The sequence below is a fragment of the Schistocerca americana genome, chromosome 7 (assembly GCF_021461395.2).
Source record: "Schistocerca americana isolate TAMUIC-IGC-003095 chromosome 7, iqSchAmer2.1, whole genome shotgun sequence".
NCBI classification, from domain to species: domain Eukaryota; kingdom Metazoa; phylum Arthropoda; class Insecta; order Orthoptera; family Acrididae; genus Schistocerca; species Schistocerca americana.
In genome coordinates, this window is record NC_060125.1 from 232,073,558 (window position 1) to 232,086,980 (window position 13,423).

Genomic DNA, 13,423 nt, shown 5'->3' on the forward strand with positions numbered 1-13,423 from the left:
GCTACTGGAGATGATGTAGGGGTGGGCCCAACGTAAGGAATGAGGAACAATGGTCCCCACAAGAAGATTGGGTGGGGGGCGGGGGGGGGGGGCTGGAGCTTTACAAAAACAGGAACTTTGCTGGTTTATCCAGAGGTGGCTGAGCCTGAAGCCACTCCAGTGACAGTGGCTGGGCACCTCCGGTTGCCCCTGCAACTACTGAAAAGGCTGCTGCCCCTCTTCAGGAACCACACGTTTGTCTGGCCTCTCAACAGATAACGGCCGACTTCCTTCCCTAATCCGATGAGACCGATGACCACGCTGTCTGGTCTCCTTCCCCAAACCAACCAACCAACCTCTCAACAGATACCCCTCCGTTGTGGTTTCGCTGAGGCACGCAAGCCTCCCCACCATCGGCAAGGTCCATGGTTAAATGATAGCAAATAGACAGTCGAGCTGAGTCTTGTCTAAACTTGGTATGTAGGATTGGCTATAGCAAGACCTTTTTAGATGACATTATTGCTGGTGATGAGTCCATGCTTTTGTTTATGATTTGGAACTCTGAATGGGTTAATGAATCATAATGACGGACTCAAAAAAGTGCTCTTTCATAAATTTAGCATGAAGTTGATATCAGTATGTGATGCCTTCACAAATAATTTATATCTGTATGTAAAAGTTTAAATAAGGTGTATTGTCAGGGGATATTCAGATGCTTGGTAACTCATACCCTACATCTTCACCAAAACATATTTACCTTAGATTTTTTTCCGTGCTGTAAGAAAATAACCCAGCTCATTCACTAGTTTGTCAATGAATATTGATTGTTGCACTATTCACTTTATTCACCAGACGTGTTTGTTACCTTCATGTTATTTTTTTCTGTTCAATACTGAAAATGCACCTAAGAATTCTGTGTTCAACTTGTTGTCAAGATATAGCAACCAACTTGAGACATTTTCAAAAGGATACTTTTCCGAGGCCATAAAGAGATTTAAAACTTACATTTAGTGATCAAATTTTGATTAAATGAATTACTTGTTTCAGTGTGCTGCAGATGGCCAGCCTCCAAAAGAAAATTCATCGGACGGTTTATATTATGACGTGATAACACTCCTGGATGAAGTTATACTACCATCACTGTCATACATGGAATGTAACTGTTGCATTGCAGAGGAAGTGTGGAATGTAGTGAAACTATATCCATATCAGTTCAGGTAGCAGTTGTTCACTAGTATGATTCGATTAATAGAATTTTACACATTTTATTTGAAAATTATACCTAATGTTGTTCTGAAACCACAGGTACTGCTTGTACAGTCGATGGAAAAATGAAACCTATAAGTCTCATGCAAAACTCTTGCGTAAACGTGGTGATGAACTAAAGAAGATAAAATCTTTGATGAAACGCGTGAGCAAGGAAAATATTAAACCTGTTGGAAGATCAATTGGAAAGCTGACTCATTGTGCACCGGGGTATTTCTTTGACTATGTATGTATGTGGTATAAACCTACTTATTTGTTGAAGTAAAATAATGAGGATTTTTTTCAAAATTGAAAAAGTTACATCGTTTACTTTTTTTTTTCTTTCCCCCCCCCCCCCCCCCCCCCCCCCCCCCCCCCCCCCCTCTCTCTCTCATCCCTGATATTGCATTTTATTTACTTGGATAGGAACAGAAATCTTAGGATGTAATTTTCAAATCCCTTTATAATATTTTATAAAGTATGCGTACAGGAAAATTCGATTGGAGTGATATGATATCAGATATTCCAGTTCTTTTCACTTAATGTCATGTGTAAATATAATTCTCATCAACTTTCATCTGAAAATTATAATTTGAGTACTAATTAAACAAAAGGTTTGTAGAAATAGCTGCCATTGATTTAAATCAGATTTAATTGTATGCTGCTACTGAATTTGTCAAATGCAAAATGCAGTTTAAGGCATTATAAAGGTAATAAAATACCAACAGCTCATTAACCTCTGAAAAGAGCTTTTACATTCCATAGTGAACGATGTGGCAGGGTGATAAGATACTTGAATGGCATTTGAGATACCATTGGTGTTAAATCTTCAAAGTTAACACATATATTTCGTACAACACAACAACACATATAAGTCACTGAGTAAGTGGACCTGTGAACAAGTCGGCATTCGATTAAACACTGAGTCTCAGTCTAGCGGCCGCTGCTCGGCTGGCCGCTTAGGTGGCGCAGCTGCTGCATGGCTGGCAGACAGCGCCGCACGTAGAGGATGTGCGTAATTGCGCGGCGGCACTTTGAATAATCGGCGAGTCACAACACTTTTCCCCCCTTTGAAATGGTTGCACTGGTCTTGATGAAGGTGTCCTGGAGATGGCTAATGTCCATAGGCGTTGTTTGACTCGCCGTAAAGTCTCGAGGAGGAGGCTTCCCGTACGGACGGAAGTGTCCCCGATGATAACGGGTCGAGATGACAGGAGACGTAGGGGTCGAATCTGCTGGGGGTCCATGCACCAATCCGCCCATTGCGGCAAGTCCAGTTGATATGACAGGAGACATGGGCGATGTGTCTGCGTCCGTTGGAGGAGGAGGCGAGTGGATGTACTCTGACAGAGGATGGTCCTCCGGTTCCTGCATGGGCACGTCTCCTGGTGGCGTCCGTTCTGGTGCTGGCATCGCGATGACGGTGAGAGGGCTGCGTTGTGAGTATTGAGAGATGCCAAGATCCCGAGCATCAGGTAGAGCCAAAGGTGGTGTGGCGGCATTCGGAACAGGCGTTGCTGGCACCCGAGGCCGAAGCTGGTCCGAATGACGCACTGCAACACCCGTGTCCGTCTGGATTTCATACAGGCACCTGCTACGGTGTCGTAAGATGCGGCCCGGGCTCCATTTTGGCCGCCTGCCATATCCCCGTACCCAGACGAGGTCGTCGGCGGTGAACCGGCCAAGTGAAGGCACCCGCGGCCGTGAGGTGGGAGGCTGCAGAAGATGAAGTAGCGTGCGGGGCTGTCGGCCATGTAAGAGCTCAGCCAGGCTGTGATCGCCCATGGGGGTGAAACGGTAAGACGCCAGGAACTGGAGAAGCGCATCATCAGCAGCAGAAGAAGTCAGAAATTTCCGCATTTGAGCCTTAAATGTGCGGACCAGTCGTTCAGCCTCACCGTTGGATTGTGGATGGAACGGTGGGGCCGTGACATGCATAACACCATGACGAGCACAAAAATCCGCAAAGTCGGAAGAGGCAAATTGCGGACCATTATCAGTAACAAGAGTAGAGGGGAGGCCTTCCAAAGAAAAAATGCGGGCGAGAGCACTGGTGGTTGCCGTGGTGGTAGGTGACGTGCAACGGACAATGAAAGGAAAGTTAGAGTAGGCGTCAATTACGAGGAGCCAATAAGTACCTAAAAAGGGTCTCGCAAAGTCAGCATGAATGCGCTCCCAGGGCTTCTCAGGCGAAGGCCACGGTGACGAAGATGACTTCGGGGCAGCGGCCTGTGACGCACAAGGGTCGCAGGCAGCGATCATGTGTGCGATTTCAGAGTCGATGCCAGGCCAGTACACATGACGGCGCGCCAGAGATTTTGTGCGAGACACACCCCAGTGCCCCTGGTGAAGGAGGCGCAAGACCGAAGCACGCAAAGACGCAGGTATCACAACACGCGGCGAAGCATTGTCAGTGGAGAGGAGGATAACACCATCCCTAGCCGTGAGGCAGTAGCGCAAAGTGTAGTAGTTCCGCAACGGATCAGAAGTCTTAGCGGACGGGCGATCTGGCCAACCCTTCTGAATACAGCGTGAAACCCGGGAGAGGGTAGGGTCAGAACCCGTAGCAGCCGCCAGCCTGTCCCCAGTGATGGGGAACCCGTCCACAACCCGCTGCTCGGCAACATCCAGGTGGAAACACAAAAGTTCGTCCCTATCGAATGCCTGATCCGGAGCCACGGGAAGGCAAGACAAAGCATCAGCATTCGCATGTTGAGCCGTTGGCCGGAAATGAATATCATAATTGAAACGGGACAAGTAAAGAGCCCAACGCTGGAGGCGGTGTGCAGCCTTGTCGGGAAGTGACGTTGATGGATGAAACAAGGAAACAAGTGGTTTGTGATCCGTAACAAGATGAAATTTTGAGCCATAGAGAAAAACACCAAACTTATGAAGAGCATAAATGATGGCCAAAGCTTCTTTCTCAATTTGAGAACACTTTTGTTGGGCATCCGTGAGCATTTTGGAGGCATAAGCGATGGGTTGTTCCGAACCGTCAGAAAAACGGTGCGCAAGGACTGCACCGACCCCGTATTGAGAGGCGTCTGTGGCAAGAACAAGATGTTGGCCAGGTCGATAAGTAGCCAGGCACGGGGCCTGTTTCAGCATAGTCTTTAATTTCCGGAAAGCCGCGTCACATGACGCGGACCAGTGAAAAGGCACGTTTTTATGCAACAGACGATGCAACGGCTGAGCCACCGACGCCGCAGATGGTAAAAACTTGTGATAGTATGCTATTTTCCCCAAGAAGGCCTGCAGTTCCTTAACAGATGTAGGGCGAGGAAGGGCATCGATTGCAGCAACATTGTGTTGAAGCGGACGAATACCATCCCGAGATAGTTGAAACCCTAAGTACGTGATAGATGCCTGAAAAAATTGTGATTTCTGAAGATTACACTTAAGACCGGCAGTCTGTAAGACATTAAAAAGTGTGCGGAGATTTTGAAGATGTTCTTCAGTGGTGGAGCCAGTGGCAACTATATCATCCATGTAATTGATACACCCCGAGACAGGGAGCAACAATTGTTCCAAGATTCGCTGAAAAAGAGCAGGGGCGCTAGCAACCTCGAATGGCAAGCGTTGGTATTGATAGAGGCCGAAAGGCGTGTTAAGGACCAGAAACTGCCGGGAAGCAGCGTCAAGAGGAAGTTGATGATAAGCTTCTGACAGGTCAATTTTAGAAAAATACTGTCCTCCAGCGAGTTTAGTGAACAGTTCTTCAGGACGGGGCATAGGGTAAGTGTCGATGAGGCATTGAGCATTTACAGTGGCTTTGAAATCGCCACAGAGACGAATATCACCATTGTGCTTAGCAACTACAACGACAGGAGAGGACCACTCACTGGAAGTGACAGCAAGCAAGACCCCTGAAGCAGTGACGCGATCCAACTCCCGTTTTACCCGATCACGAAGGGCCACAGGAATGGGCCGAGCCCGAAAAAACTTAGGCCGAGCAGTAGGTTTGAGCGTGATATGAGCTTCAAAGTCGTCTGCACGGCCCAACCCAGGAGAAAAAAGGGACGAAAATGTGGTCGACAAGGAATCCAGTTGAGCATAAGGAATAGCGTCAGAGACAATATTGACAGAGTCATCTATGGAAAACCCAAAAACGCGAAAGGCATCGAAACCAAAAAGATTTTCTGCATTGCTCTGGTCGACCACAAATATGGGAACAGTGCGAACGACGGATTTGTAAAATACCTCAGCATTAAACTGTCCCAAGAGAGAAATCTTCTGTTTATTGTACGTCCGTAATTGCCGAGTGACGGGACAGGAGTGGAGAACCCAGCTTGAAGATACGTCTGAGAATTAATTATAGTGGCAGCAGAACCAGTATCCACTTGCATGCGAACATCTCGACCAAGGATTTGGACTGTGAGGAATAACTTCGCTGAAAGGGAAGAAGTGCAATTGCCAGACAACACAGAATCAGAATAGCGTCATGTTCATGAACATCGTGTATGCGGTCGGATTTACAAACGGCAGACACATGACCTTTCTTTTTGCAATTGTGACACCCAGCCCAACGTTGGGGACAATCCTCGCGTGAATGTTTCGTAAAACACCGTGGACATGAAGGAAGTTGCCGGGGATTTTGCTGCAGTTTCTTAGTGGGTTGTTTATGGCTAGGCCGAGGCTGCGCGTGGGAGTGTACTGCGGCCACGTCGGCCGGCGGGGACGCGCTGCACGCGTCGTCAACAGCGCACAGAGGTTGTATTTCCCCGACGTCACCCCACGCTTCTATTTGCGCCCCAGCGGCGCGAGAAATTTCAAAAGACTGTGCAATGGAGAGAATTTCATCTAGAGTCGGATTCGCCAACTGAAGGGCACGTTGCCGAACTTCTTTGTCGGGCACCGACCGGATAATAGCATCTCGTACCATGGAATCGGCATAGGATTCTTTGTGAACGTCAGTAACAAATTGACACTTTCGACTGAGGCCGTGAAGTTCAGCAGCCCAAGCGCGATAGGACTGATTTGGTTGTTTTTGACAACGATAAAAGGCAACACGAGAGGCTACCACATGCGTTTGCTTTTGAAAATAGACAGACAGAAGGGAGCACATTTCAGCAAAGGACAAAGACGCAGGATCCTTCAAAGGGGCCAATTGCGACAACAACCGATACATTTGAAGTGAAATCCAGGAAAGGAACAGAGACTTACATGGTTGTTTGTCCGTGACATGAAATGCCAAGAAGTGCTGTCGAAGACGTTTTTCATAATCAGACAAGTCTTCCGCCGTCTCGTCGTAAGGTGGAAAAGGAGGTACAGCCAACGACGAGAAACGCCCCACATTTGACGCCGCGACGAAATCGCGAATCGCCAATGTTAGAAGCGTTTGCTGTTCAAGGAGATTTTGCAAGAGCTGCTCGACAGTAGCCATGGAACCCTGTGAGTCAACGGTGAAAAGGAAAAATCCACTACCTCGTCGCCAATTGTTAAATCTTCAAAGTTAACACATATATTTCGGACAACACAACAACACATATAAGTCACTGAGTAAGTGGACCTGTGAACAAGTCGACATTCGATTAAACACTGAGTCTCAGTCTAGCAGCCGCTGCTCGGCTGGCCGCTTAGGTGCCGCAGCTGCTGCATGGCTGGCAGACAGCGCCGCACGTAGAGGACGTGCGTGATTGCGCGGCGGCACTTTGAATAATCGGCGAGTCACAACAATTGGTTCAAGTCCCTAGCTTAGCTTCTACTTGAAATTATCATATAATTTGGTCGATAAAAAATCAGCTCACCAAGCGGTGGCAGTAATAAATACATATAGAAGTTAAGCTTGCAGCCAGTGGCTCCTACTGGCAGAAGTGTTGTTAGGGAAGGAAGAGGGAAGAAGGAAAAGGTCTGATGAGGTTTAGGAAAAGGTGTAGAGTTCAGAAAAGTCGACCAGTACCCCAGTTCGTGAGATACATATTGGACTGGCTGGTTGTTAGAGACTGCACCAAATTAGATTTGAAAACCTGAGAGCATAAAGGTTGAAGATTGAAGATAACATAATAAATAAGACAGAGATAACTGACGTAAAAACATCCATGGGTTAATAAGAGGTGAAAGAAGTGCATTATACATGATAGAGGAGGGGGTAGGGGAAAAAAATAAAAGGTGCAGAAAACTAAAAGAACATGAATAAAGGCGTTCAGTAAAACCCTGATTTTACATTCTCACATTTTATGTCTTCGGAATTTTTATATTTATTTTTTTCGGCCTCATCGGAAGTCCTATTCTCTCGATACAATGCTTTTTTCCTGTCATTAATGATTTTGTGTTACAACGTTTCCCGCATTTTCTGTTTTCCTTGACATTATCACGACCTTTAATATTTATTTTTATACAGATTTCTGCAAAAGGTGCATCATATTCCTCCCCAAAGTCAGTCTTGGAACAAAGAAGAAAACGCAGACTACAGTAAAACCCCGTATTAACAAACCCCCTTTTAAGGAAATCCCACTTTAAAGGAATACTTTCATTGGTCCCGGCGATAACGCCATAAAAACAGTGTTCCTGAAATTCGGTTTTAATGAATCGCGCTTTCTTTTAAATCCCGCTTTTAAGGAATACGTGTGTTACAATTCACAAATTAAAATACGGTCTGCAGCTGCACTTCTTGTTTTCGGACATTAAATCGTAACGTTAGGTTTTGATCATTGCATTATTAAAATCGATGTCCGCGTTAGCATTCGTATATTGGTCTCATATCGATAGTTGTGAAGTTATCGAGATTAGTGAATGTTAAACTGATCATTTGAAAACACAATTCTTCCACACTATCGCGCTCCAGCTGTCGTGTCTGACGCTATAAAGTGAAAGCATTAAATATATACTGTGGTTGTGTAGTCTACTTACAATAGTGTTTTTGTACGTGTAATATGGCCAGCAAATGAAGAAAACTGACGATACAGCAGAAGCTAACAATTATTCAGGATTTCGAAGAGAATCGCAATACCTGTATGAAATTATGCGACGTTGCAAAGAAGTACGATTTGGTGCCATCATCTTTGTGCGGAATAATAAAAAATATGGAGGCTTTATTAACTTTAGAAGCACATGGTTCATGTTCAACAGAAAGGAAGAATATTTGTGAGTCATCTTTCAGAGCCATAGAAACTGCTCTTTTAGACTGGTTTCAGGAAATAAGAGCCACAAATATTCCCATAAGTGGTAATTTGTTGTGTGAGAAGGCCCGAGAAATTGCACTGAGGATGGGATATGAGAACTTCAGTGCATTTAACAGCTGGCTAGATCATTAAATAAATAAAAAAAAAAAATTTGTAATGCCGATGAGACTGGTGTATTTTATAGCCTCCTTCCATCTAAAACACTTTCAATTAAGGGTGAAAAATGTCATGGGAGACAAAAAAGTAAAGAGAGAATGACAGCATTGTTGTGCGTGAACAATGACAGAAGTGAAAAGTTGCCACCTTTAATTATTGGTAAATTTAAAACTCCGAGGTGTTTTAAGAACATAAGGACACTTTCGTGCAAATATGAGTTTAACAAAAATGCCTGGATGACGACAGATATTTATATAAGGTTTCTGAGGAGCTTGGACTCAAAGATGGGCGCAGCAGGAAGAAAGATTGTACTTATCTTAGATAGATGCCCTGCTCATCCCAAAGATACCTCATTTTTAAGAAATATAAATGTTGTGTACCTTTCTGCTAACTGCACAAGTCACTTGCAACCACTGGACTTACACATAATCAATTCAGTTAAGGCTAGATATAGAATGGCTCTAGTGCAGAAATCAGTTTCATTCTTGCAGAGGAAGCAAGTTATGAAATTGAATATTTTACAGGCCATGCATATTTTTGTTGCCACCTGGAATGCAGTCACACAGCAGACTGTCATAAACTGCTTTGCAAATGCTGGCTGTGGTGCAACACGTTTGTGGAGGACGATATCCCTGAAGAAGATTGGAATGTTACAGATGTTCCTGAGACTGTGACATTCCAAGAGTTTATTTCGTGTGATGATAATGTACTTACTTCTACACCCACTATGTACATGAGTGAGCTGTTTGCTGCTGATATTGGTGAAAAAACTGCAGTTGGTGGTGACAGTGGTGGTGACAAGGATGATGATGATGAAGATGTGGACGTGGACTCACCAACACCAAGTTTTTCTGCAGCTGTGGAAGGACTTGAGACTGTTAGAAGGTATTTCTCATCCTTCGTTGTGGATGAGTCAGTTCTTAACAGTATTAATCAGCTGGAACGACAACTTCTAGAAGTACGCTGTGCTGGAAGGAAGTAGCAGACTACTCTTCTAGATTTTTTTCAGAAATAAAGACAGTATAGCAGCTTTATTCATTATTGTGATATCTAATTCATTGAGTGCCATTAGCTAAATAAAATTTTCTCCTCTTAAATCAAGAGTACTTTTGCTGCGACCTAACATCCAAAATATTTGGGGGGAAAAAGTATTATAAATATATCGAGTAGTTTTAAATTTGCCAAGAAACATTTTCATGTTCACTGTATTTTTTTTTGTATGCAGCACAAGGTGAGATTGTGATTATGGAGTATTTATATGGGCTAAATAGCCTAGGTTTCAGTTTTGATTCTGGAACACTTATTTGCAGTGCATTTTGACCTAAACCCTTATTTAAGGAAAACCCTCTTTTAAGGAACAAATTTTTTGGGCTCCTGAGATTCGTTAAAAAGGGGTTTTACTGTATATGCAGAGCTATTGATCGCGTAATGTAGTGTTAGCGCGATAATCAAGATTTTGATTGTTAATGTGTTGGGTCACGACCATCTGTGTTATAGATTTGCAGTGTTTGGAAGGTGGGAAAGTATGCTAAGTCACTGTATTACAACAGCTTCAATATAATTTCACAAGTCATTTATATAAAAACGCCCCTTTTAAAGATGGCTGTATCTACAATGGACCTTGAAGAATCGTTGTTACTTCTGCGTGAAGTAAGCTAATCTGTACTAGGCATGCTGTCTTAGGTTGCTACGGACTGATGCCATATGTAAACAGTCCTTCTCAGGATGCTCTGTAACATGATGACAATTTCCACCTTCTTTCTCACCCAGGAGAAACCTGAAATAAGTGAACTGCTTGTTGGCAACTAGCTGTAGATTTCATGCCCATTTTTCTCTGTTTATGAAGACTGCCAACTTTAGTGTTTTAACAAATATTGTTTTACAAATTTTATTTGCCAAAATGTTATAATGATTATCAATTGTAAGTCTCTCATTAGGACATAAATATCTTTCTAATGTGGTTTCATGAAAGACCTTTACTTCTGTGTTTTATTTACACAATTGGACATGATCAAAACTAAAAGAGGAATTAACGGGCACATTTGTATGTGCCTGCAGTCAGCCACGGCTTCTGTGACTGATGCTAATATTGTATACTGCGAAGAAACAAGTAGAGCTAATTGCAGTTGGAAAGGAACAAAATTAATTATTGCAAATTTTTTAAACAGGCAAAATTTAAATTGTTTTAATTTCACATTTTGAATGATATAGAGAGAATGACAGTAACAGTAATTTATTCATTTTGCTTGCTGTTTTTCCTATGCATTCCTGTATTTTACACTTTCTTGCATTTTGCTTTTCGTCGTCCGCTTAACCTTCACAATATCCCGGTCAGACACCCCTACTCCACCTGTACCCATTATTCTACCCTTTGGCTCCCATCCCCATCACGGCCCCTGCAGTAAGAAAAACTTGGCCAATGCACCCTCCTACCACCACCTACACCAGCCCTGTAACTGGCAAAAGCATATATTATCAAAGAGAGACCACTTGTGAAATGACATGTTGTGTACCAGTTGTTATGTAAACACTGTTTGCCTATCTACATTGGTGTGACTACCACCAATTTATCAGTTACAAAGAATGGACATTGACTGAGGGTGTGTACTGGCAACACACAATACTGTGTTGCCGAGCATGCTGTATGACATGATGGTAATGACCTAGATGCCTGTTTCACTGCACATGCCTCCTGGAGAACCCTGACACCAGTGTCTCAGAACCAGTGTCTGGATGGTTAGACACTGGACTTGCATTCGGGAGGACGACGGTTCAAGCCCGTGTCCGGCCATACTGATTTAGGTTTTCCGTGATTTCCCTAAATCACTCCAGGCAAATGCCGGGATGGTTCCTCTGAAAGGGCACGGCCGACTTCCTTCCCTAATCCGATGAGACCGATGACCTCGCTGTCTGGTCTCCTTCCCCAAAACCAACCCAACCCAGTTCTGGAACTATCATTACAACATATCCCTGGTTCTCATCACCTACCGGGCCTACATTTGTGTTAAAAATGCACTTGGTTTTCTGTTTTTTTAACTTTTTTTTAACTGCACGTTCTTTTGTCAGTAATCTCTGTCTTTCTTATTACCCTGTCTCCCATCTGTAAGGTTTTTAAATCTCACCCAATGCCGTCCCCAACAATCACCCTTTCCTACTCATCCCCTGAATGGGGTTCTGGGTGACTTTTCCATAGCTCTCCCGCCAGTCCTCCTCCTTCATCCCTCTTCCTTCTCCTTCGTCCCTCCTGCCAGAAAAAGGAACTAACAGATCAAAAAGCATGCACTTTAAACATTTATGTGTGTTTTCTCCTGCCACTGCTTAGTCAGTAGGTTTTTCTTTTTAACTAACAAATTAAACTATATTTTCAAAAACTGATTATTTTCATTGATATATTAAACTTTCCTTGGTTACATTAATTCTCTCTTGAGTTAAATGCCAGGATTTATTCGTTGAAGTGCATAGAAGATCCAAATTCTGAAATAAAACTCTGCAGCTGAACGTAATATCTCCAGTTTTGGAATTTGTCTGATTTGGGTGTGCAGCCTTCCATGTCTCATCACTCACTTCTTTTGCCTCCTACAGTCAACTCTAATAATGAAGTAATGTAGCCCAATTACTTTTTCATTGACTCCTGCTGTGTTTATACTCCTGAAAATATCCAGAATGAACAGTGTGCTAAATAATTGTTTTATGCAAGTGTCCAACATTTTATTTGTACTAGCATTCATTCCCTTGGAATTCTTTTTCTGTGTTGGACATCCATAACCATCCGTTCTTCCTTGCACACCAAGCTAAAGATCAAAAGAGGCAAGCTATTATGTCTTCACTCTTTGTTTGCTCCTCTTCCCAACATTTATTTGTTAAATGTAATTTTTGGATTGTGGATATCAATTCAAATAACTACATAAGATATGTAAATGCTAAGAAGTATTTAATAGTTTTTAATATTTTGAATACAATTGATTTTTCCACAGATGCTGATGCAGATACAAATATATGACAATCTTATCACACCTATAGTTGATTCTCTGAAGTACCTGACGAGTCTTTCTTACGATGTCCTTGGTTACTGCCTTGTGGAGTCCCTCTCTAGTGCAGATCGAGAACATTTCAAGCATGATGGAACTTCAATTTCTCTCTGGCTTCAGAGCCTCTCTTCCTTCTGTGGGGCCATTTTTAAAAAGTATAACATAGAACTAACTGGGCTCTTACAATATGTTGCTAATCAACTGAAAGCTCAAAAGAGGTGAGTGCAAATGTAGAAGTTGCTGTTGTGTGTGTTTTTCCTGCATACAGAATTGTAAAATTATAAAACATTAGTTGTTATTCCAAAAACCATAACTTGCTTCATCTAACATGTGCCATGTTTTAATGTGCTATGAGCAGTATACTTTGTTAGATCACGTAGAATAGAGGATAGCCACATGTGAATGTGATACTTTATTGTTATTAACACAATAATTTTTAATTGCATTTACAGTCTGGACTTGTTAATACTAAAGGAGGTAGTGCAAAAGATGGCAGGTATAGAGGCTGCAGAGGAAATGACACCTCAACAGTTAGAAGCTATGGCAGGTGGAGAACTACTCAAAGGAGAGGTAAAAATAATTATATAGTAGGCAAGGCAAGAAGCCATGCAGTGAAGTTGTCACTTAAATTCGACAGTTATTGACTTAAGATTTTCTGGTGTGCAATTTTAAATAATACTTCCACATTTTATTCTCAGTAATTTCCTAAAATTGGGAATTTTGACAGCAGCCAATAATGATTCAACATCACTTACATGTTTTCTCTTTCGGCCCAAGTAGCAGTAACTGCAATTTGTATTAAATTGTTAACTACTGAACACATCCCTAAACTTCTGTGACAATTCCATGTGCATTGATAAAGAGAACATAAGCTAGCGTGTTGAAGTACACAAA

At 42.8% G+C, this 13,423-nt stretch overlaps 1 protein-coding gene across 3 annotated transcripts in view; it reads left to right on the forward strand.

Annotated features, from left to right (window-relative positions):
* LOC124622378 (THO complex subunit 2) overlaps positions 1-13,423 on the forward strand; it is a 312,497-nt gene that overhangs the window by 112,902 nt on the left and 186,172 nt on the right. For all 3 annotated transcript variants that reach the window (XM_047148064.1, XM_047148066.1, XM_047148065.1), the window contains exons 11-14: positions 1,027-1,196; positions 1,285-1,471; positions 12,476-12,747; positions 12,982-13,099. In XM_047148064.1, coding sequence (XP_047004020.1) covers positions 1,027-1,196; positions 1,285-1,471; positions 12,476-12,747; positions 12,982-13,099 — 747 coding nt within the window. The remainder of the gene's footprint in view (positions 1-1,026; positions 1,197-1,284; positions 1,472-12,475; positions 12,748-12,981; positions 13,100-13,423) is intronic.